The 23485-nt window shown below is 39.3% G+C and overlaps 1 protein-coding gene across 3 annotated transcripts; it reads left to right on the top strand.

Annotated features, from left to right (window-relative positions):
• Positions 1–736: 736 nt before the first annotated feature.
• On the top strand, positions 737–16242 carry LOC143275833 (isocitrate dehydrogenase [NAD] subunit beta, mitochondrial-like). Of its 3 annotated transcripts, none has more exons than XM_076580123.1 (10): positions 756–823; positions 4792–4846; positions 5858–5929; positions 7246–7391; positions 9046–9186; positions 9955–10221; positions 11586–11688; positions 12040–12186; positions 13205–13360; positions 14020–16242. In XM_076580123.1, the coding sequence occupies exons 2-10, from the start codon at positions 4802–4804 to the stop codon at positions 14095–14097; spliced, it is 1155 nt and encodes a 384-aa protein (XP_076436238.1). In that variant the 5' UTR covers positions 756–823; positions 4792–4801; the 3' UTR covers positions 14098–16242. The 3 variants fall into 3 exon arrangements, with proteins under 3 accessions (XP_076436237.1, XP_076436238.1, XP_076436236.1); XM_076580121.1 differs by lacking the exon at positions 756–823 and adding an exon at positions 1343–1368; XM_076580122.1 differs by lacking the exon at positions 4792–4846 and having other exon boundaries at positions 737–823.
• Positions 16243–23485: the final 7243 nt, after the last annotated feature.

Here is a 23485-nt window from a genome sequence, read left to right as displayed (position 1 = left end):
CACACACACACGCACACACACACACACGCACACACTGGACTGCTGGATGCCCGTTACATAATCCATTGGTGTGTTTCTGTAATTTGACCTACAGATGTTGTAGCACTGATTACGAAAAAAAGAGTTAATTTGTGTTATAATTATATTGCAATTTACATGATGTTGATAGCACTGTTCTAATCAATCCTTCCCTATCATATGTCTAATTCCATTCAAAGTGAAAAGACATTAACCTGAAGAAAGAAAACCAATTCACAGCAGCATATGATTAATGAATTGTATGTAAACATATGCTCGATGACATGCTCTGCTCTCTCTCACACACACACACACTCATGACACATTATGCAATCTCTCTCTCTCTCTCTCTCTCTATCATGCACACACACACACACACGCGCGCGCGCGCGCGCCCGGGCGCGCGAAAAAAAAAGGTTCCCCGTCATTTAATTTTTTTTGTCAAAACTCGACAAGAAACAAAATAACAGGCGCCAAATACAAAGAGAACGAAAATTGTCGTCTGCTGCGGTCAGGGAGGTCTTACAAAAATAATTTACCGCAATTTTTATTTGTGCTCCTTTAAATAATTCATTGCATTTACAAATTATTTCACGACACCAAAAATCTATTTTATTTTTTTACGGTAAAGTTTGATTTAAAAACTTGATTGATCCTATTCGGGGTGGAGATCAAATGATCAATGTAGGGTTTGCGCCCTGTATATGACGTTAAAACTGGCAAGATGGCATCAACCTTGAGGTTGTCCCGGGTGTTGCTGCTGAAGTTGGGCAAAAGTTTACCAACTCCAAGGGCATTAAATACCGTAAGTGGGTGTGCGGAAAATGTAAGCTAAGAGAGAGAATATAAAAACCTTTGTTCAGTTAGCGCAATTTGTTTGGACCAGCAGCACCAAAATGCGAGTGTTGAAGGTGTTCAAAGTTCGGTTGTTCTCTTGTTCAAGTTGTTGTTTTCTCGTTGTTTTAGTTTCTTCATGGGTATATATTTTGGTTTACGAGCTCGGTGAGTTTCGAATGAATTGACAAACTCGATAACTAGAATGAAGTTGTAAGCAAGTACGAAATTGATGGAATTGACTACTTGAACTTGAACTGTACTAAGTTTTAGGTCTTGAACAGAAGACCTGTTCATCGCTCCGTGTGGGTCATCAGTTGTACATACTAAACTTTCCATGCGTGGCTTATTGGCAAGACGGATTGTACTTGTCTGGCTTGTTCTTCCAGTAGACATCCGGTCTGTTCTTGAAGGCATTCACCGACGGTGCCAGGACCACTTCGTCTGGGAGACTGTTCCACGTCTTGGTGACCCTTTCACTGAAGAAGTGTTTCCTGGTGTCACAATGGGTGTGGTGTGAGAACAGTTTCTTCACGTTTCCTCTGGTGCCTGATTCAAGTTTTGGTTTTTCAGTTCTGTGGAGTCCGTGGACATACTTGAAGTACTAGGTGTCTATCATATCCCCTCTGAGTCATCTGTGTTCCAGGCTAGGCAGGCCGAGTCGCTCTAGTCTTTCCGAGTAAGGTAGCTCACTGATCGAGGAGATCAGCTTTGTGGCTCGGCGCTGCACATCCTCAAGCTGTTTGCATAATGTCTTGTGTCCAGGTTGCCACACAGTTTGTGCATACTCGAGGATAGGCCTCGCTATTGTTTTGTAAAGCTGGATGAAGAGCTTGCAGTCTAAGAACTCGAAGGTTCTGTGGATGATGCCAATTACACTGTTCGCTCTTGCTGTGACACCTTCCACATGCTGTTTAAATTTGAGGTCATTATCAACTTGAACACCAAGGTCCGCTTCCACCTCATTTTCTGCCAAGGGTATTTCACTGATGGTTCTGGTTTCAGCATCTACATGCTTCATATAGTACGATGCTATTGATTTTCGTGTGCCGATTTTCATCACTTTGCATTTCTGTGGGTGGAATCTCAGAAGCCAGTCGTTTGACCATTTCTGGAGGCTGTCTAGGTCCTGTTGAAGAGATGCGGTTGATTCCTGGTTGTCACTAGCGGCATAGATTTTTGTGTCATCTGCAAACAGTTTGACGGTGTTTTGTACATGTTTCGGTAGATCGTTGATGTAGATGACAAACAGGATTGGTCCTAGTACACTGCCTTGAGGGATACTGCTTGTGACTGCTACTTCGTCTGAGAAATTTCCATTGATTCTGACTCGTTGCTTTCTGTCACCAAGGGAGGCTAATATCCAGTTGAGTATTGGGCCTTTTACTCCATGGGCTTCAACTTTCTTCAGCAGATGACAGTGCGATACAGTGTCAAAGGCTTTTTGGAAATCCTTATACACGATGTCAATGCTGCTGCCGGAGTCTGTCAGCCTGGTCCAGTCATCGAGAGCTTCCAGTAGATTGGTCACGCAAGATTTCCCCTGAACGAATCCATGTTGCTCTTCACAGAGTAGTTCATTGCGCTGTAGGTGATTCATTATTTGTGCCCTCAGGAGCGTTTCCATTACCTTGCACAGGATACAGGTCAGGCTGACAGGTTGGTAGTTTTCTGGCTGCTGTCTGCTTCCTTTCCTCTTGTAGATAGGAGTGACTGTGGTTCTTTCCAATCTTTAGGAATTTCCCCACGATCCAGAGTGAGGCGGAATAGATGTGCTATTGGGCGTGCTAGAGACCCTGCTGCCTTCACCAACACCATGGGGTGGATTCCGTCGGGTCCATGTGCCTTGTTTGTTTTCAGATTTTGAAGTTCCTTTCTCACATCTGCTTCAGTGATGTTTACCTCTTGCAGTATTTCCTGAATGCTGTACTTGGGAGGTGGTGGTAGGTTCTCCTTTTCTTCCTGGGTGAAGACTCTTTGAAAAAATTCGTTTAGAACGTCTGCCTTTTCTTTGTCTGTTGTCGATTTTTTTCCATCAGCATTTTTCAGATCTGCAATGCCTGACCTGCATTTGGTTTTTGACTTGACATATGACCAAAAGACTTTGCTGTTTTTCTTTGCGTTGGCTGCCACCTTTTCCTCTCTACCTCTCTTCGCTTTGTGGCACGCTCTTCTGGCATGGTTATTTGCGTGACGGTATTCCTGCTCGGCTCGAGGGTCTCGTGATTTTTTCCATTTCCTGAAGAGTCTGTGTTTGTTTCGAACAGTGCTCAGTGTTTTCGGGTCCATCCATTTCTGGGTAGTTCTTCCTGATATCATCACTGTTGGGATGTGCTTATATACAGCTTTCTGGATCTCATCCTTGATGGTTTTCCAGGTTTCTTCAACTGACTTGTTGGAGAGAAGTTCGCCCCTGTCTGCTTCGGCGAGGTCCAAATTCATTTCTTCGTAGTTTCCCTCTTCAAACTTTGTCTTCAGCTTTTGTTTATTTTCAAACCTTTATTTATTTAGATACTTAGATTTATTAGTTTATGTTCTTGGTGGTGGTGGTGGTGTTATTGGTGTTAGTTTATGTTGTTTGCGTGTTTATGTTTTAATATTTTCAAGCAGATATTTTCTGTACCAATGAATTGAAAACTCAGTGTTGTATTGAATGCGTTTTAATATGTTTAATTGTAGAATGACTTGACATCTTCGTGGTTTAGGCCTTGCTCACATCCCAATCTGAGGATTGACTTTGCGTGTGTTGCGAGCAGTTCCCCGAGGTCTATTGAGTGCACTGGGGGTCGTACATAGTTGGCAGGTCCTTCCAATGGCTGTCAAGGCGTCATTTGAAAGCGGCGACTGACCCTCTGAGAGAAGAAGTTTCCACTGACCCTCTGAGAGAAAAAGTTTCCCCAGACGTTGAGGTGAAACCTGTTCATTGACAGCTTCATCTGCTTCTTCTCGAAGGTTCAGTGTGTCATATAGCTGAAACTGTGGTCTCTCAGTGTTGTAGTGCTCATCGAGGTATTTATACACTTCGATCAGGTCTCCCTATTGTCGTCTGTGGAGTGATGGCCTAGAGGTAACACGTCCGCCTAGAAAGCGAGAGAATCAGAGCCCACTGGTTCGAATCACGGTAAAGTTGCCAATATTTTCTCCCCCTCCACTAGACCTTAGGTGGTGGTCTGGATGCTAGTCATTCAGATGAGATGATAAACCGAGGTCCCATGTGCAGCACACACTTGGCGTACGTAAAAGAACCCACGGCGACAAAAGGGTTGTCCCTGGCAAAATTCTGTAGAAAAATCCACTTCGATTGGACAAAGAAATAAAACTGCATGCAGGAAAAATACAAAAAAATGGGTGGCCCTCTCAGCGTAGCAACGCGCTGTCCCTGGGGAGAGCAGCCCAAATTTCACAAAGAGAAATGCAATACAAACTCGGCAATCTTAAAATCCTCTGTCTCTCTGGGAAGGGTTTGTCCTTGATGTGGCCCAGAAGTTTGTCCATACTGCAGAAGTGGTCGAACCAGGCTCTCGTATAATTTTGTGAAAGTCTTTTCTGTGAGGTGATCGAACGATTGGCAGATTACACCAACTATATGGTTTGCCTTAACAGTTGACTGTGCCACATGCTGCTTGGAATGTTATCACTTTAATAATTGTGTTTTATAAAAGCTTTTTCTTTGGTTAATGTATTAATGGAATTGAACTTTCCTTCCACCCCTATTCATCTCACACCACCCAGCAAGACTCCACCTCATTAATCTATGAAATTTAAATTGTTTTTCTTTTTTTGCCAGTAAACTTGAACAGTTGTTTAATTTATAGACAGTTGAGAAGTTTACTTTCAGTTGAATTATATGATCAATTTAAAAGTGGACACCGACTTTATTGAACATATGTATGTGTCTTGTTTATTATTCTTTCACTACATGGAATTTGAATTTCACAGGAGAGAATTTATGTCACACCAAGATGTCCTAATGGGAAAGAAGAACAAAAGCCAGGTGAGACAGTGCTCACAACAAGATCTACTAAAAGGAAAGAAGAAGAAGAAGAAGAGCCAGATGAGACAGTGCTTCTCAATTGTGAAACAGAAGAAACCAAAGCACCCAACAATATAGCAGATAGAAAAAATGAACCTTTTGGAAAGGTTGCAGGAGAATTGGCTAGACATGTAATGGCCCAGAGCAAACGTAAAAACGCTAAACCAGGGTACATGAAAAATATAGATAACGTGAGTTTTCTCTTTGATCCAAGTTATTTTTTTGTTCTGATGCGTTGGTGGATAAGCATTCAGACTTTTTGGCTGCTTTCTTTTTGCTTCCTCTTGTCCTTCATTTTCCAGTAGTTTTTGGCATGCAGTTTATTATTGTTATTATTGTTTTGGTGCAAGAATATTCTAATAAATGTGTGAAATTAATTATTAGTAGATTAGCAGTTAAAACGAGGGGAAAAAGGTAATTATTGTTTTCTGAGTTCTGTTACACACACGCTCATGCACACACTCAACCAAACCCCCCCTCCACCCCGACCCCCACCCCATGACACACACGCACTCACACAGACACACAGACACACACACACACACACAATTTTATGGTCAGATTCTTCTTCTTCTTCTTCTGCGTTCGTGGGCTGCAACTCCCACGTTCACTCGTATGCACATGAGTGGGCTTTTACGTGTATGACCGTTTTTACCCCGCCATGTAGGCAGCCATACTCCGTTTTCGGGGGTAATGGTCAGATAAATCTCTGATAAAATTGTGAAAACAGCAGTGTGATGGAAAAATTACTTCTGAGTTATTTGAGCTTTCCATGATTACAGATTTACTCTCTGATTATTTTGAGGTGTTTTTTTTTGGTAGATAATCAGAACATTGTTTTCTCTTTAGTGATGAGAATTTTCCCCCTTAAACAATACCTGTGTTCTGATCCTTTTATGTTATCTGTTTGGCCAGTTTTGTTTGGATTTGATGGTTGCTTTTTTTGCATGTTGTGTTGGTGTTTTGTTTCAGTTTCAGCCTAAGATAGTTAATTCCCACCAGCAGTCTGGGTTTCACACCAGTCAGACTACACAGCAAGCGTTGGTAAGCATGTGTCATTAGCACAGACCTTTGGATGTGCACCTATTGGGTGACTTGTTTTCTGTGACAGTGTTTTTAATTTGGTTATATTCATAGGTGTTGTTCACAGCTTATGTTTACAAAATCCTAGTTGTAGTTCTTTTTAGATGTATCTTTCACAAGCACTCAGGATGGAGCGATTGAACAAGTGCCATCAACATTTGTAAATGTCAACATGGCTCTTGTAGGTTTTCTTCCTTTTTTTTTCTCTCTTTTTTTTTCCTTCTTCTCACAACATTCCAGGAGTAGTTGCAGCCATGATAAAGATCTTTTTGTTTTGTTTCAATTTTTAAAGTAGCCTGATAAATTTGGACAGTCTGTTTTAGTGCCATTTGCTGAGAGTGTGATGGCCACTAGATTAAAAGTATGTTGTGTTAAGGTCAGTGAGACAAGCCCTAAAACCCTAAAACTAGTTTTCATTATTTTGTGGAGGTATTTCACGTAGAATACAGCTTGCTGAGTTTGGGACACACAAGTTAAAACTCACTGGTGCTCATTATAGCCGCTTGAAATATATTGCAAATCTGACAGATGATTCCATTGAAGTCATTTATAGGTGGTTCACTACCTCAGCCATATGGATGGAATAGTGTTTTTATTAGTGCCTTGATAGTAGATACGGTATAGTGCATCTTCCAAGGACATTTGCATTATAATATGCCCAGATACCTGTCAACGTGATTTGACCTGTCTTGTTTGTAGACCAAACTTTACCCCATGCTTTTGGGAATTTGAAGATGGTGTCCTTGCATCATCAGTGGAAGCACACACATAGCACCCACTGGATGTATTTTTGTTATCTTTTTGTTATGTGGGGTGTGAATTTATGTGAGAGAAAGAGGAGCAGTGTTAGTTAAATAAAATGATAGTTATTTTTCAGATTTTTGATGTAAATCATTTCTCCCTCTATCTGCTTCTGTGTATCTTTTTCAGACAGTAAGTGTCTCTCTGTTAACTGTTACTACTGTGAATGCTGGTCTAAAGTTGGGACAAGTGTGATTGGAGGAATTAGAAAATTTGTATGTGTGTATATTGAAATATTAGAGTAAACACACACACACACACGCACATGCACATACGCTTATCCACACTCACACCCACCCCCACACCCCCCCACACACTCACCTACACACACACACACACACACACACACACACGCACAAACACAAACACATGCACACACACGCATGCACGCACCCACCCACCCTCACACACACACACTCTCTCTCTCACTCTCTCTGTACAGCAGAAAGTCATCGTGTGCTGCATGTCCCTAACAGCAAGTGACAGAGCCAGTGACACACCCAGGACGTAACAAGGTGACCTTGGTGCCAGGCGATGGGGTGGGACCCGAACTCATGTCCAGCGTGCAGGACGTTTTCAAGGCTGCACGTGTGCCGGTGGACTTTGAGGAAATCTTCCTCAGGTATAGCATTTGTGTCTTTTTGGCTCAGGTGTTTGTTCACACACTTGTGAGCCTATGCGTTGTCTGTGTGTGTATATTTATGCATGAAAGCTTATGTGTATGTTCATGGTGAACTTGAACATATTGATTTTCTCTGGAAGTACTTTGTCAACACAAAATTTGGCTCAAAAACAGCTTTTTGGGTTTCATTTTTGCTTTGATTTTGGATAAGAAATCGCACATGAGCCATAAAGGCTTTGCCTCATGTTTATTTAAAAAAATTTTTTTTTTTAAATTTAGGATAATGGGAACACAGGTTTTGTTCAATGCTTTTTAGAGTGTGATTTTGTGAAGGAGCAAATGTTCCTGTTTTTGTACCAGTTTGTCCACTAGACATTACTTTATTCAGAAGTTTTAGAAAAAAAAAGAAGAAAAGATAGTTTGATGTTCAGTCACTTAGGCAAGAGGGGTTTTTATTATTATTATTTTATTTTTAAATACAAAATAAACCTTTGACATCAACGTTCAATATGAACAGTACAATGCCTTTTATTTTGTTCTTTCTTTTTGCACTTATTTGTTGCTATCCTTGTAGTTGTAGGCTAACTTAGGTAAAAGTGGGATTGATGTGGTTGGCTGTTTTGGCTGACATGAAGTTGATGAATAGTTTTAAAAGCACCACAATACATATACCTGTTATACCTGAAATCATTATTCTGTACAGAAAGATGCAAAAGACAAGTGGTCAGAATAATGGACTTTGAATTTGAAGTCCTGAGTTTGAAGTAGTGCCTGGTGGGTTAGTAAGGATGGATATGAGTTACAAGATATATGCCAGGTCACCATATGCACAGACCTAGTACCATAGTCACCTTCATGTGCATACACATGCAGTAGATCCAACACTCATTGGATCCTATCAACATCTGTGTGCCCTTTCTTGTGGGTGTATGTGACAATTAAGATAATGGTAATTACTGGGAGGCATTGTAGCAGTATTTATTAGGCATTGGATTTCTGATCCAGTGCTCACAAGTGATCAGAGTTCAAGGCCCCCTTTCGGCATGATCCTTGGGAAAGGCACTTTACTTTGAACGGGTACCTGACTTTCACTGGGGAAGGTTAAAACAGTTGAACCAGTGGAAGGAGAGGACTGGGCCCAGCCTTCCTTTGCTGAGCCCTAAACACAGTGATGGCTGTGAAAGGCAAACAGACCTTCAGCTTTTTTTTTTTAACCCAATGACAGGCGCAATAGCCGAGTGGTTAAAGCAGTGGTCTTTCAATCTGAGGGTCCTGGGTTTGAATCTCAGTAATGGTGCTTGGTGGGTAAAGGGGGGAGATTTTTCTGATCTAGCAGGTCAACATGCAGACCTGCTTGTGCCTGAACCCCCTTCATGTGTATACGCAAACAGAGGTTCAAATATGCATGTTAAAGATTCTGTAATCCGTGTCAGCGTTTGGTGGGTTATGGAAACAAGAACATACCCAGCATGCACACTCTTGAAAACGGAGCATGGCTGCTTACATGGCGGGGTAAAAACGCTCTTGCATGTAAAAGTCCACTCATGTACATACGAGTTTGGGAGTTGCAGCCCAGGAACGAAGAAGAAGAACCCAATGATGAGAGCCATCAGGATCAGTGTGACCTTTGTTGTGTGTGTGTGTGGTGTGTCAGTGAGGTTCAGCCAGCCCACAGTGCCAAACTGCAGTCCGTGGTGGAGTCATTCAAGAAGAACGGGGTGGGGCTGAAGGGCATCCTCACCACCCCCTCCTCCTCCAGGGATGGGGACCTCAACACGCTGAACATGAAGCTCAGGTGATGGGGCAGGGGAAGCGCTATGGTGTCTGTCTGGTTGCAGTGGTGTTCTTGTGTGTGTGAGGAGGTGGGAATGTGTGGGCTGTGGGCTGGTGTGTGGTTTGTATGATGTTGATGATGGTGTTTGATTGTTAATGTCTGTGTGTTTGCGTGTGGGGGGGAATGAGTGGAGTGTGGATGGGTATATTGGTATAAGAGCAGAATACAACTGTGCTTGTGCCAGAATTTCTTTTCCAGGTGGGTTTTTTTTTATTTCATTTATTTTTTTTTTATTTTTTTATTTTTTTAGTTGTTTCTTCCAGGTACTAAGGGATTGATGCTGACAGTATTTTCAGTTCAGTTATGGCTCATGTGGTCAGCTGTGTTAACTGTGTTATTATAGTAATAATAATAATTCTTTTTCTTCTTCTTCCTCTCCCATAACTGTGAAGAGTAATTGTGGTGCTGCACAGAACTGTTCACCAGATTCCGCCAGGTTTGTTGAGTGTCTCAAAGCCTGAGTCTGCAGATGGTTTTCCTGTCCATTTTGCCATGTTGTCAGTCTGTCGGATTTTGGTTTGTTTTTTTTTGTTTGTTTTCCCCTTCCACTCTATTTCTCTCCCTCAGTAGTTTCTTGGAGGATTGTTTTAGCGAAGGCCATTGGATCTTGTTATGTGGCCATACCAGCGTTAATTTCTTTAACTGATGGTCCGCATATCTTCATAGTCTAATGTGCTTCTTGATGGGTAATGACAATTACGATAATAATGATAGCAATATTAATTTCAGACGAGAGCTGGACTTGTTTGCCAATGTAGTGTTGGTGAAGAGTCTGCCTGGGTTCCACACCCGCCACAACAACCTGGACTTTGTCATCATCCGCGAGCAGACTGAGGGCGAGTACAGCGCCTTGGAGCACAAGAGTGTGGAGGGCGTGGTGGAGAGCCTCAAAATCATCACGCGCGCCAAATCCATGCGCATCGCCAAGTTTGCTTTTGACTATGCCATGCGTCACAACCGGGAGAAGGTGACTGCTGTGCACAAGGCCAACATCATGTGAGTTGTGGAGAGGCTGGCATGCTGCTGGTGTGTTGTGGAGTTTTGGGTGGTTTTATATATATACATATATTTTTATCTGATTGAAAAAGTGATTTGCACAAGCAGAGATGCCAACTGTTAAGATTTCACTGTATTTTGTTACACTTGATCACAGTTTGTTCCAGCGCTATGTCAACATCAAAATAGTTCCGATGAGTTTATTTTTGACTGCATAGCATGGCCACATGCTTTCCTGTCATAATATTACCCAGATGCTCTAGATCACTAGGCCAGAGGGTGGTCACTACCTTGGTTTCACGTAATGATGCTCAGCTAATCGCGTGCATGTTTACATTGAAACAGCATTGAGTTGACCAATCAGCTTAATGGTAGCAGTTACACCATGTTGCATGTAGGCCCAGTGTTTGTATGCATTGTAGATAGAATGTATGTTTGCTGATGTGATTCGGAGTCTGAGTGTTCCTACCAAATTCAAAATGTTCCTACCAAATTTCCTGATTGTTCTACAAACACTTGACATGGGTTGGCAACTCTGCACAAGGCCAACATTATGTAAATGGTGGAGAGCTGTGTTGCTACTATTTTGAGGGAGGTTTTTAGATGGGGGACTGAAAAAGCTCCTTGCACAAGGCCAACATTATGTGAGTTGTATAGAGCTGTGTTGCTGCTATTTTGAGGGATTTGTGTTGTTGTTGAGGAGTTGGGGAATTAAAAAAGCTCCATGCACAAGGCCAACATTATGTAAGTTGTAAAGAACTGTGTTGCTGCTAGTTTTAGGGAGTTCTTTGTTGGGAGACTTTTTTTTTAATTGAAAAAACTCCATGCACAAAGCCAACATTATGCAAGTTGGGGAGAGCTGTTTCTGGGGGAGGTTTTGGGTTTCTTTTTGGGATGGGGGGTGGGGGTCCTGATTGAAAAAGTTCCATGCACAAGGCCACATTATGACGATGTGAGTTGGGGAGAGCTGTTTTGTTGCTGGTTTGAGGGAGTTTTTTGTGACTTTCTGTTTGTTTTTCTGTCAGAAAAAATGTTTTGTGTTTGTTGCATTACTGAGGTTTTAAAGATGTTTGGAAAAAAACCCCATTTGTGCTATTTAGGGTGTGTGTGCTTACAGACACATGCATGCATGCACACATGTTATTGTGGTAGAATGGGCGTTGCATACAGGCATGCATGCGCACATGAGCAAGCATGCTCAGAGAGAAAAACGCGGCATGTGTGCACACACACATGCACACACACACACACACACACAACCACACGTTTATATACATTTAGAGATGAAGATCAGAGAGTTTGAAATAGGAAATACCATCATTTTCATTGCTGTTACATTTACTTTATCTTTTTTTTTCTTACAGGAAATTAGGAGATGGTTTGTTCCTTGAGTGCTGTAAAGAAGTGTCCAAGATGTACCCCAAGATCAAATATGAGAATGTTATTATTGACAACTGCTGTATGCAGGTATGTATCCAGGATGAGAAATAAGTGTTGAGTTCTGTATGTAATGTATAAAGTGGTTAATATGCCAAAATTTCATTCCTCAAAGTCTCTGATGGAGACTGCTTGGAAATAATTGATGGGTCCACGTTGAAAGGGTTTTTTCCAGGTCGATGTTTATGCATACCAGCAAGTGACCTAACCCTACCACAGTGTTCAAGAATGACTTGTTTATTTAATGATTGTCAGGAAGGTGCTTAGTTAGCAGTTACTTGATAACAGATAAGGTGACAAATAAAAAACAGATAAGGTGACAAATAAAACAACAAAACACACACACACAAACCAAACACATGATGGTACTTGGTGTTTCAGCTGGTGTCCAACCCCCACCAGTTTGACGTGATGGTGATGCCCAACCTCTACGGCAACATTGTGGACAACCTGGCAGCAGGGCTGGTGGGTGGTGCTGGGGTGGTGCCTGGGGAAAGCTACAGTCAGGATGTGGCTGTCTTTGAGCAGGTGGGTGCAAGGGGGAAACAGTTGTGATGGTCGTTGCACTTAGCAGCGCATGTAAAAAAAACCTTGCAGCAACATAAGGGCTGTCCATGGCAAAATTCCATACTTTGATAGTAAAACAAATACATTTGCAGGTAGAAAAAAAGGGTGGTGCTGCACTGTGGCAACGTGCTTTCTCCTGCATGAGCAAGTGAATTTCACACAGGGAAATCTGTTGTGACAAAAAGTAATACCATGCAATACCAGTTCATTACAAGACGATACAATACAGTTGTGTGTGTGTGTATGTCGTTCCAAAGTCTGCTTTCAGTTTCTGCAATCTACTAAAATGGTAGTACAAATTTACAGTTGAAATTAAGCAAGTTTATAACATTGGGATATGTTTAATTTTGTTTGACAGCTGTTTTCAACTTTGCTTTTTGTATTTGTTCTCGAGTCAGGCATGTTGTTGTTAAAGGAGTTAAAGTTAAAAAATTGCTGGGGCAAAGTAGTTAACTTTGCAGACTGAGAACTGTGTGGACTCGAGTTAAAGAGGTTGAATTTTTATTCGGCCTTTGGCCAGCTCATGCCTTCGACGTTAGTCTCTGTTTTTGCAAAGTGACAAACGAGTGCAGGGGTTCATATTTTTTTGCTGAATAACGCAGGAGTGTGACTTACGTTTTGCTGTCCTTTTTTTTGTTTGTTTAAAGGTAAGTTGGTATATATGTTATTTAGATCACGGAATGACAGGTACAGTAGCTGAATGGTTAGAGCACTGGATTCCCAGGTCAACATATGTGCAGATCTGCTAGTGCCCGAGCTCCCATACAGTTGCAGATGATCAAGTATGCAATGTTTGATGGTTTATGGAAACAAGAACATACCCAGCATGCATACCGGACTCCCTGGTAAAGGCAAACAGTCATACACATAAAAGCCAACATGTACAAACGAGAGAATGTGAGTTGCAGGTCAAGAAAGCAAAAGAAGATGTGGAAGCAAAATGTGTTTTGATGAAATGTTCCCTGACTGACTGATCCAGGGGGCGCGTCATGCCTTTGTGGAGGCAGTGGGGAAGAACATTGCTAATCCCACAGCCACGTTACTCACTGCCACCAACATGCTGACCCACATTCACCTGGAGTACTACGCTAGACTCATCCAGGATGCCATCCTTAGGGTCATCAAGGCAGAAAAGGTGAGTTTAATTACACATACTTAACCGTGACCCACTAGCGCAGACTCTGGCAGGGGTCTGATTCTTGTCCTGTGCAAACTACTACCCGCTTATGCGGAGAAAACGAAAGTAGCTACGACTGATAACCTCCCGAAGTAAGTTACCTCCCCTTTGCATCCCTGACTAGCGCCCTCATTTTCCGGCAGCCATCTTGACTCCTGCTCCTGTACTCTGCATACGGCTAAGTTTCATCGTATTTTCTGTCTATCGATTCTTTGGCACTCTCATTTTGTGTCCGATGATGAATCACAACAGGTCACAAAACTACTTGGCCCGACTGGGCGATCAAGCTCATATTAAGGCGCGATCACAATCGACCGGCGGACACAGTGAACTCATGGGTTCTTTGTGTGGGGTGTGGTGTGGGGGTGTCATGGGTGACATATGGTGTTTGTTGTTGTGTGTGTGTGTTGTGTATGTGCATTTGGTGTATGTTTGTGTTTGTTGTGTGTCAGCATGTATGTGTGTTGTGTGTGTGTAGGTGTTGTGGTGTGTGCGCTTTGGCAGTTTTACTGTTGTTCTCTCTCATTAATTCTCTTTGTCAGGTCGGTGTATGTGTTTCAAATGTTCAGGTGTTCACAAACAAACATGTAAGTATCTGTGTGTGTGTGCATTATCAGGTGAAAACAAAAGACATGGGAGGCCACCACAGCACCCAGGACTTCACCAGTGCTGTCATCAGCAACCTGCTGTATTGACCCCCCAGCCCACAATCATCACACTGATGGCCTGTCTGCATCCTCCATCCAGTGCCAGACTTGCTAGTTTCAAGAAATAGCTGGCATTCACTCTCTTCACCTTGGTACCATCTTGCCAGTTTAGGGAGGAGAGCCATTACCAGTGCCGGGTTCAGGAACTTGCTGGCATTCAGTCTCTTCACACTTCTACCACCATGCTGGTTTCAGGAAAGGAGAGTAGCTGGCACCAACTTCTATCTCATCAGTATTCCATCTGCAGTGCCAGGCTACTTCTCACTCCTCCCCAGCCCGTCCATTCATTTTCTGCCCCATCTATGCTTTCTTTCCCTTTGAATTCTAGCCTCTTTCTTTTTTGTTTTGAGTCACTTCTGAGTTATTATTTCTTTTGTATATTCCATCAACTATTGTTGGTTTTCATTTGTTTACTGTTTCCCTACCGGGTTGTTAAAAATGATATCGAGAATCTGACATCGTAAAAGAGCATAATCAGAATAAAGTTCAAGATTAAAAACAAATTGTGTAAGATTAAATCAACTTGTAAGTTATTGATTCTGAAGTTACAAAGTAGATAAGCATATCAGACCGCTTGAAGCTGCATACAGTCCACATTGATGTATTTAAAACATAGATGTTATCTAGGCGATCACTGGATGAGCTGATCTCTCTCTCACACTCATCTGGATGATGTTTTGAACAAAAAGAAAATTGACTGAATCACTATCAGGGGGGTTTATCAGGCGTGATTTGATTCTTGCTTATTTTTCACTTTTGTTTGTATCATATTTATGATTTTGCTTCAGTGCTTTTGGCTTCTTTCACAATATGAGGTGCTGTGTTTTTCTTTGTTTTGTTTATGAAACTGTGATATGTTGTTTTGGTCCCATTGTTGTTCTGTGTAATTTTCACATGATTGTGTTGCATCAAGGTACTTTTGCAAATGATACAAAAAAAAGAAGAAAAAAAAAGGAAATAAGAAAAGAGAAAAAACAGAAAGTCAAAGTATGAACTAAAGAACAGAAAGTAACACAAAAAAAAGTGAAAAGGAGACTTATGTTTTTATGTAACAGAAAAAAAGATTAATGTTTAAGATTTAATACAAAGAGATGAGGGTATGTCAAAAGAAGTTGTGTATGAGAGACAGAAAGTGATAGTCTTGTTGCATAATACGAGTGCCTGTTTCAAAGCTTCTGTCCTGTGGATGACGCGTTAATTGGGTTATTAGCTGACCTGATGCATTACTTCTTGATCGTCTTCAGCTAGTCTTGGTCTATCTCCAGTTAGATGTACAGTAACTTAGTTCACTGACGCACAAGTTGGAATGGCTAGGCTTTCCTATCTTTTTCAAAATACTAATGTGGCTGTTACAAAAACAAAACAACTAGAATGTAAATCAAAAAGTTGTGACCAAGAGATTTAAATGACCATTATAAAGTCATTTTTTAATGCATTGGTTAGCTTCCCATTCTTGTTTAAATGGCAGAGTGGATGAAAAGATAATTAAAATTACCCGTTTTACAGCCATTTTTGGTGCACAAGTTTGCTTCCTGTGCTTGTTTTTAGTGGCAGAGTGGACTGTTAGAGTGAGTTTCCCCAGCTGCTGTTCACTTTCCATCCAAGGCATTTTATTTTTGCCTTGGAGAACGTTCATTTTGAAAGAGACAGACAAAAGAAAGCCATGCCCATTCTATGCAAGTGATTTATGGGACAGGCATTGATGAAATGTAGTTTTTGAAAAATGTTTTTCATTGTTTTCTTGTGATCTTTTTTTCAAAAACTTTTTTTCCATTTCACTTTTGCAATTTGTTGGCACATTCATATTGATTTATCTCATATACAATTATAATCTGAAGTTAGTACTTTTTTTTGGAGTGTGTTTTTTATTTTTTTGTTGTTACTGGCATCTAGCATGTTTACAACGCTGTTAGCAGTGTTTTGCTGTATATTAGTTGAGCACTGTTTTTAAGAGATTAGCAATATCTGTGACCATACTCATTTACTGGTGCATTTAGAATGATTTGTGTGGGTGTTTTTGTATTTTGAGAGAAGAGTCTCAGTAGTAAACAGATAACATTTTATATTCTGCCTTTCTGTGATGAAAATCTTTCGTGTCGTTTTTGACAGTGTAGTAAAGGTTTTGAAATAAAAGCATTGGTTGGTTTGAATGAGCGCATGAGGAGACATGTTTGTGCTATTGAGGTATTATTTTCTTTTTCATCTGGCCTAATATCAGCACCATTTCAGTGGCATTACTTTCATGCTTATTCCAAAGCACTTGTATACAGCTGCACTATGGGGAAGTATGTCCAGTTGCTAGAGGCCACAAACTGGAAGAGACTGTACACTGATTTCTTTTTATTGTGTGTGTGAAGGAGTGCAGTGTGCATGGGTTTTATCTTGTTGCTCAGTGTATGTGGTTTGAATGGCCAATGACCTTTGCTTTCTGACCCTTCACCTTCAGCTGTCGGGGCTCATGTTACCTCCTCTAATCTGAAAGATGTGGTGTGTTTAAAACAGTACCACATTTAACGTGCATGTGTGTCTGTGTGTGAATTATTGTACACAGTGAGACAGTGGGTAACAGAGGAAGCACAGACAATATAAGATAATTAGGTTACATGGAGTTTTAACTTGAAAGTTATCTCTGTGTATGTGCTTTTAAATGTTTGTTTTGTGTGCATGTGAGTGTATCATAGGGTGTTGGATGTGGTAAAGACAAGAATCATGATTTTTAACCCCTTGAATATTCCTGGACAGAATTTTCCGTCCCCTGCTGGTATGCGAGAGAGTACCCCAAGGACAGAAATTTTTCTATATGTGCACACATTGTAGGAATTCTATCACAAATCATTAAATTCTTGTGAAATTGTTGTAACTGGATAGCGTCTTCCTTTTCCTTTCAGAAAAGTGGAGGTAATAAATGCTTAAGTTTGCCTGCTATATATATTTTGTTTATTATTACCCTTCATAACCAAACCATCCCTTGGCAAATACTTGTCACTGACCATAAAATAGGCTTGACACTGAAAGGGTTAACATGAGTGAGTCTATGTGTGTGTGTATGTGAGTATTCTTTCTCCAACAGGCAGTTCTCAAAGTCCAATATTGATAAAATGGACTTGATTTCTTTCTTGTTGAAAAAGCTGCAAAAGAATATCAAAATTGTAAACAGAGGAATATTTGACGAATCAACCAGAAAGACTTTTTATGCAAAACTGTTGATAAACTGCTCACAAAGCAAGTTATGAACAGGATCTGATTATCAACATTTATTTCATGCAACACAGTGTTTAAGACAGATACAAGTGTATACATACACATATGCTAAACAATCACACCTTTAAATATTTCACACACTACTAGTAGTGGTGAAAAGAAAGAAAGAAGAAAAGACAAACAAACTGGAATGAACAAAGTACATCAACATTTTAACCTGGTGAATCAATCCTGTGATATGTTGTGAAAATAGACTAAAACAGAACATTGTTATACTTGAACACATATGAATCATGCCTTCTTCAAACAACAAACATTGTTAACCTTCATCACAAACCAGATGAAAATGTGTAACAAAACCTGAGCTGATACAATGGATATGGAAAACAATTTCCCCCAAATACCCTTTTGTATTGAAGGAAACTGATGATTTTTGACAGAAACCAAAATGACATATCTGACAAGTTTTAGAAAGATACATTACAGCCATAATAACACTCAAGGATGCATTTTAACACCAGCTGAAGTTACAGAATGACATTATGGCTAAATTAAGTAACTATCCAAAAATATTTCAGTCAGACTCTGCATTGCAGAATAAAACAGAATGGTTTGTGATGTCTTTTATGTTCAAATCCACTCCTTTCTTTCCTTGGAAAAAAAAGAAAAAAAAGAAGAAGATGACCTAGCATCTTTAAAATACAAGTAAAATCTCAGACAGAAATTGTATTTCTGGAGGCACTTTCCCCCCAAAATTTTCATAAAGACGACATAGAAGACTACAGTATACATCATAATTCTGTTCAGTCAACTCGAAGTGCTCTGCTTGTATACGTGTGGTCTGTATTCTTTTGACTCGCTTTAAAGCACATCAAAGCTGCTACAATTTTGATTATTTTCCACTCTGAGTAACACAAACCATTCTTCCTGCCAAGAAACTGCAGGATTTAGATCACGGTAATTTTCCTTCTGTAAGCAGTGTGAATCATCCTCCATGCTCCGGGCAGCTTTCCAGCCATCACCTAAACCTTCAACACTTCTTAATCCTTGCTCAAACTTTTCCTGCAGTGCACTGAATGACAGTAAAGTGAAAGTGCACTTGGTGCTGAGACATTTACTATCACTTCAGCTAACACAGAATTGTTTGCTTACAACAAGAGAATAAGCACATATCATCAAAGTGTACCCTGATTCACATACCATGCATTCGACAGTGAATGAATGAATACACTGACAGCTGTACCAGAATGAAACAAAACAAAACTCTCTCACCTCTTTCATCACATTTATATATGGTGATACTTTTTTTCATTCTATTTTGACACAGTCGCCCTGTCAGATCAATCTTGGCTTCTGAGGTGAACTTGTACATGCTTTAAGTAAAGAATTAATGTCCTTGTCTAACATGGCTAAAACTGATTTCCGGCATGCACATTAGGTGTCATATCACATGCTAACTTTATGCATCTGTTAACCCATTTCATTTTCTATACTTCAGAATACAAAACAAATAGCAGCCTCAAAATGCACTTACCAATGCCATCAAATTTGAACAAAAGTCTAGGTGCTGCTCAAACTACACTGAATTTCAAATTATGACAATCACAAGAGCAACAAGATCTATCAAAAATCGGCTCTTGAGCAAGGAATAAACTGATTTTTGATTTTCAAAAGAATTATGGGGAAAAAACAGGGAGGTGAACAATAACGACAATCATTTTCATAAAGTGCAAAATATTGCAAAAGCAACACAAACTGCTGCGCTCTCCTTTCACATGTTTATATGTACTGTGTGCTGACATCAATATGCAAAATATACACAAAAGAACACAAACACATTGGGAAAATGACGAAGACACATTAACCAAGGGAATGGTTGGTGACATAAAAAATATTTTTAGCCTTTTCACGTTTTCATTTGATCTGCCTCACGTTAATCAGTCTGGATGGCAGTAATATTCAAATGTTTGGAGCAATGAAACAAACTAATTTCTCCTGATGTCTTTATGTCTAAGAAGTCTCAAGAATTCTACAACTTCCTTGGGCCTGCCCCCAAAACAGAGTAATGCTAAATGTATGGGTCCTAGATATAGAGTATTTTCCCCTGAAACAAAATGGTAAGTCTGATCCAGCTTATCCTAGACATATCTTGAAAAATAAAGTATCTTATCAACACACAAACCATTTAGCTCTACCATGCGCAGATCTTTTCTCAACACACAAAACAAGAGTTGGATGAACATTTAAACATGTCATGTTCCCCAGCTGCACAGACAAAACCATGAGACAGACTGCCACAAAACACTATTTCATTTTCTCTTTCTTCATCTTGTAAGACCAGTTTCACAGAACGCTATAAAACAGGAAGTGTCTAATCAACAAAAGTTTAATATTGTATAATTTATCAATATCAGAACATACAAATTCTATTTGCAAAATAATAAAAGAAATTCAAAGGAATAAATCCTAATATGAATTCTAAACTTGAGAGAGTGTGGCCAGTTACAATGACAGGATTTGGGCCTTCATCTCTTCATTCCACTACCAAAAGACTTTCCTTCCTTTTCCTAACAGAACAACATAACTGCAGTTTTCACTTTGACCACTACTTATGACTGTAGAGGTTAACATTAATTATTTATATCTGAAGACAAAATCATACATATTTTGGGTTTCACATTTATAACCATTTACAACCATTTTTCACTGTATTTTGGGCATCACATTTACAACCATATTTCAATCGATCACAACAACTTCCAAAAGAAAACAAGCAATCAAAGAATGATGTGACTGACTTATATATATACGAGTCTGTGTCTGTTTACCAAAGCATGCAAATTTGTCTAAGATTTTAGCCTGGGATAGCTCTAGTGTTACTGCAGGTTAGTATGCTGCACACAAGCTAGCAGAATATCAGTCTTATCTGAATGACTAGTACCCAGCCACCACTTCATGCCTTGTGGCAGAAGAAAAATGTCAACCTGTCTTTTCATGACTATCAGGTTTTCCAAAATTCATAATGGAACCTTTCACCTTGTGAAGTGTGTTTCTAGACATGAAAGAAACCACAACCATTAGGTCATACCTAGACACACCTTACTGGAAAAAAACAACAACAAAAAAACCCAACAACAACAACAAAAACAAACAAAACAACAAAAAAACAAAAAACAAAAAAACAGTCCTACAATCATGACACTAATATATAATGCTAAAGATCAGTACATTTGTGCACCATTATCATAAGGTTGTAATGATGCATGCATTGTCATATACTTTCACCCAGAGTCTTTAACAGAAAGAAGAAATTTCAACCTATTCATTCGACCATCACTGGGATTTGGCTGAGACATCACACACTAACCAAATTCAAAACAATGTGATATAAAATCAGCATCAACACATACATTTTTGATAAACATGTGGACAGACCATGGACACCTATGACACAGATCAAAAGTAAACCAATCACAGTAACAGAGACAGGGGGAAACAGGGAGGTAGAAACTTCACATCAGATTTCGGCTGAGATATGTTTTTATGTATAAGTAGGGGGGAAAGATAGGTGGTCACTGTTACGTTGCCTTACCTGCACCCAATAAAAATCTCACGTCGGACGGAAAAGCAGTACAGGCAATGACAAACGAACATGATCACAGGAACGACTGGGTTTCACTCTCCCTTTCTATTTAAAATAATTTATGAAATACCAGGTTTCTCAGGTCTCATCCTATATTAAATGATACAAGATAGGAATGAGTGAATTACACACTCCCTTTCTATCTTAAATAATTTAAAAAACACAAACCAGGTGTTTTGCATACCATCCTATATCAAAATTTAATGATAAAGGATTTCACAAGAAAAGAGAAACCAGGTTTTATACATCATATCATATAAAATGGTATGGAGGTTAAAAGACATCCACACATAACAGTTCCTCTTTTCAACTGGTGGTGTGGCTTTGAAGTAGTACCACCATTTTGCCATGAAAATGGACATTGTCGAAATAAAACTACTTGTTTATTCCTTACCTTTTACTACCTATGTTGCTTTTCATTTCATTATTATTTCTTCTCATTTTACTTGCAATAATTTTGATTTTTTTTTTTAATACTCACATTTCCTTAAATTTTACCCATACTATTTATTGTATTTATATTTACTTATCTACCTCAAATCTCAATCTGTTGGCAATTTTACTTGTTTTTATTTTATTTCTTCTATTTTTGTATTCATTCATTAGTGAAAACACATTTGTTACAAAACTATTCATGAATCAATAGTTTGGACCCCACATCTAACAAAAGGTCCACATTTATTTACTGGGAATCTTGTAGATATCAGAGCCTGCACAAACCTAAAGCACACACTCTCTGGAGAAGTTCCCAGCCATTCTAAACCCTCAGGCTACAGACCCTGTCAAACTCCTTCACCTGACGCAGTGAGAACCACTTGTGCCTTGGTCCCACTGCAGCAAAGATGCAGTCTGAATGGTGCATAAATACCTCACTGACAAACAGTGCAAAGAACATCAACACAGTTCCATCATCAAATAATTCACAACATGACAAAGTTCAGCTTTAAAATTCACAGATTTTAACCTCTGTGCCTTCCCCATTCTCTGACACACTCTAACAGAAGCCCTCCACTTAGCAGTGCTATTCACATCAACAGTGCGAGTCAATTTTTGCCAACTGCAAAAAGGAGGTTTCATTTACGTTAACACAGCAAAATTAGATGATTTTTTTCAACACATGAAAACTGTACATATACATAATATCAATTTCATTAATTATTCATCCTCCATATGGATGGTTAAAATAATGGAATGTATGGAAAATCTCTATGACTGAATACCAAGTGAACACCCTTTGTTAACAATTAAGAACATGAATGTCTACACTGAACAATCATAAAAAAAAAAGAAGAAAGACTTAAATAATATGCTGATGCACACTGCGTAAAACATATGATTTATTTACATTGCTTTATCATGAGATGGAATGTGAGAAGACTTAAAAAAAAATTAATCAGTACAAAATGATTATTATAAGAAAAAAGAAGAATAATTAAAAACTGACAACTGACATCAATTTTAAGATGATAAATCACACTGATAGATAATGTGATACATACAGCATCAAATAAACACAAAACACACACACAATAAGTACTGGCACACTCAGATCCTAAACACTTTGTTTTGTGGGACAGTTTAAGTTTTAAGGTGGTTTCAAAGCATGCAGATTTATCCATATACACTACACTACATCTACACTGCCTAATCTTTGCATAAACACAAAGTATTGGTCAGGCCTTGAGTGCCTACCCTAGGCTCAGGTAAAACATTAATAACATGGAATAAAATAACTGAACAAAAATAAACAAATAAGTCCATTCTTTATAAATGAAAATATGTTAATACTTGAAAAGTAAAGGGGACAGCAAAATATAATTTAGGGCAAGCAAAATGATAATGGAGACACAGAAATAACAGAACTATGTTCACAAGTGAAAGATTGGGATAATGATAAAGATGACATGAAGTATCCATACTATATATTAAAAAAAAAATTTAAAGCAAAGACTGAAAAAAAAAAATGAAAAAAAAATTCTCCTCCCCCCCCCCCCACCTTCCCCCCCCTCTTTTTTTTTTTTTTTTTTCCAGCAGATTCTCTTCGAACTGCCACATTATTTATTTCGTGAATGGTAAAAACAGAGAGAGCCTTTTTTGTTTCATTTAGTTCTTTTCCCACCTTAAAAAAAAACAACAAAAAAAAACAAACTACAATGAATTACAGACATCAATATATCTCTGATCAATCAAAACTATCAAACTTAATAATCATTATTAAAATTCAGGAAAACTAAAACATGATTAAAACTGAACCGAAATACTTTGTCACATTAATAAGGTCAGGAGAATATCTGACTCTTAAAAAACAAAAACAAAAAACAAAAAAAAACCCCCGACAGCCTTATTTTTTTGAAAGTAAGGACAGACTGGTTACTGGTTTGGGACAGACGGAAGGTGAAATAAAAGAGGTTAAAAAAAAAAGAAAAAAAAAAGGATCAAGAGATCTTCAAAATGGTCACTAACCAGGCATTTGAATCAAGTGGCTGAGAATGTTTGCAATACACACACACACACAAAGAAAAAAAAAGGGAG

Source organism: Babylonia areolata, chromosome 31, assembly GCF_041734735.1.
Source record: "Babylonia areolata isolate BAREFJ2019XMU chromosome 31, ASM4173473v1, whole genome shotgun sequence".
Classification (NCBI taxonomy): Eukaryota; Metazoa; Mollusca; class Gastropoda; order Neogastropoda; family Buccinidae; genus Babylonia; species Babylonia areolata.
This window is presented reverse-complemented; position numbering and strand designations above follow the sequence as displayed.

Bases quoted from the DNA above. Each gene is read 5' to 3' on its own strand.
- LOC143275833 (XM_076580122.1), top strand. From the start codon at position 743: ATGGCATCAACCTTGAGGTTGTCCCGGGTGTTGCTGCTGAAGTTGGGC. The intron at 11,689-12,039 runs GTATGTATCCAG...TTGGTGTTTCAG, and splicing joins TTGACAACTGCTGTATGCAG to CTGGTGTCCAACCCCCACCA. The intron at 12,187-13,204 runs GTGGGTGCAAGG...TGACTGATCCAG, and splicing joins ATGTGGCTGTCTTTGAGCAG to GGGGCGCGTCATGCCTTTGT.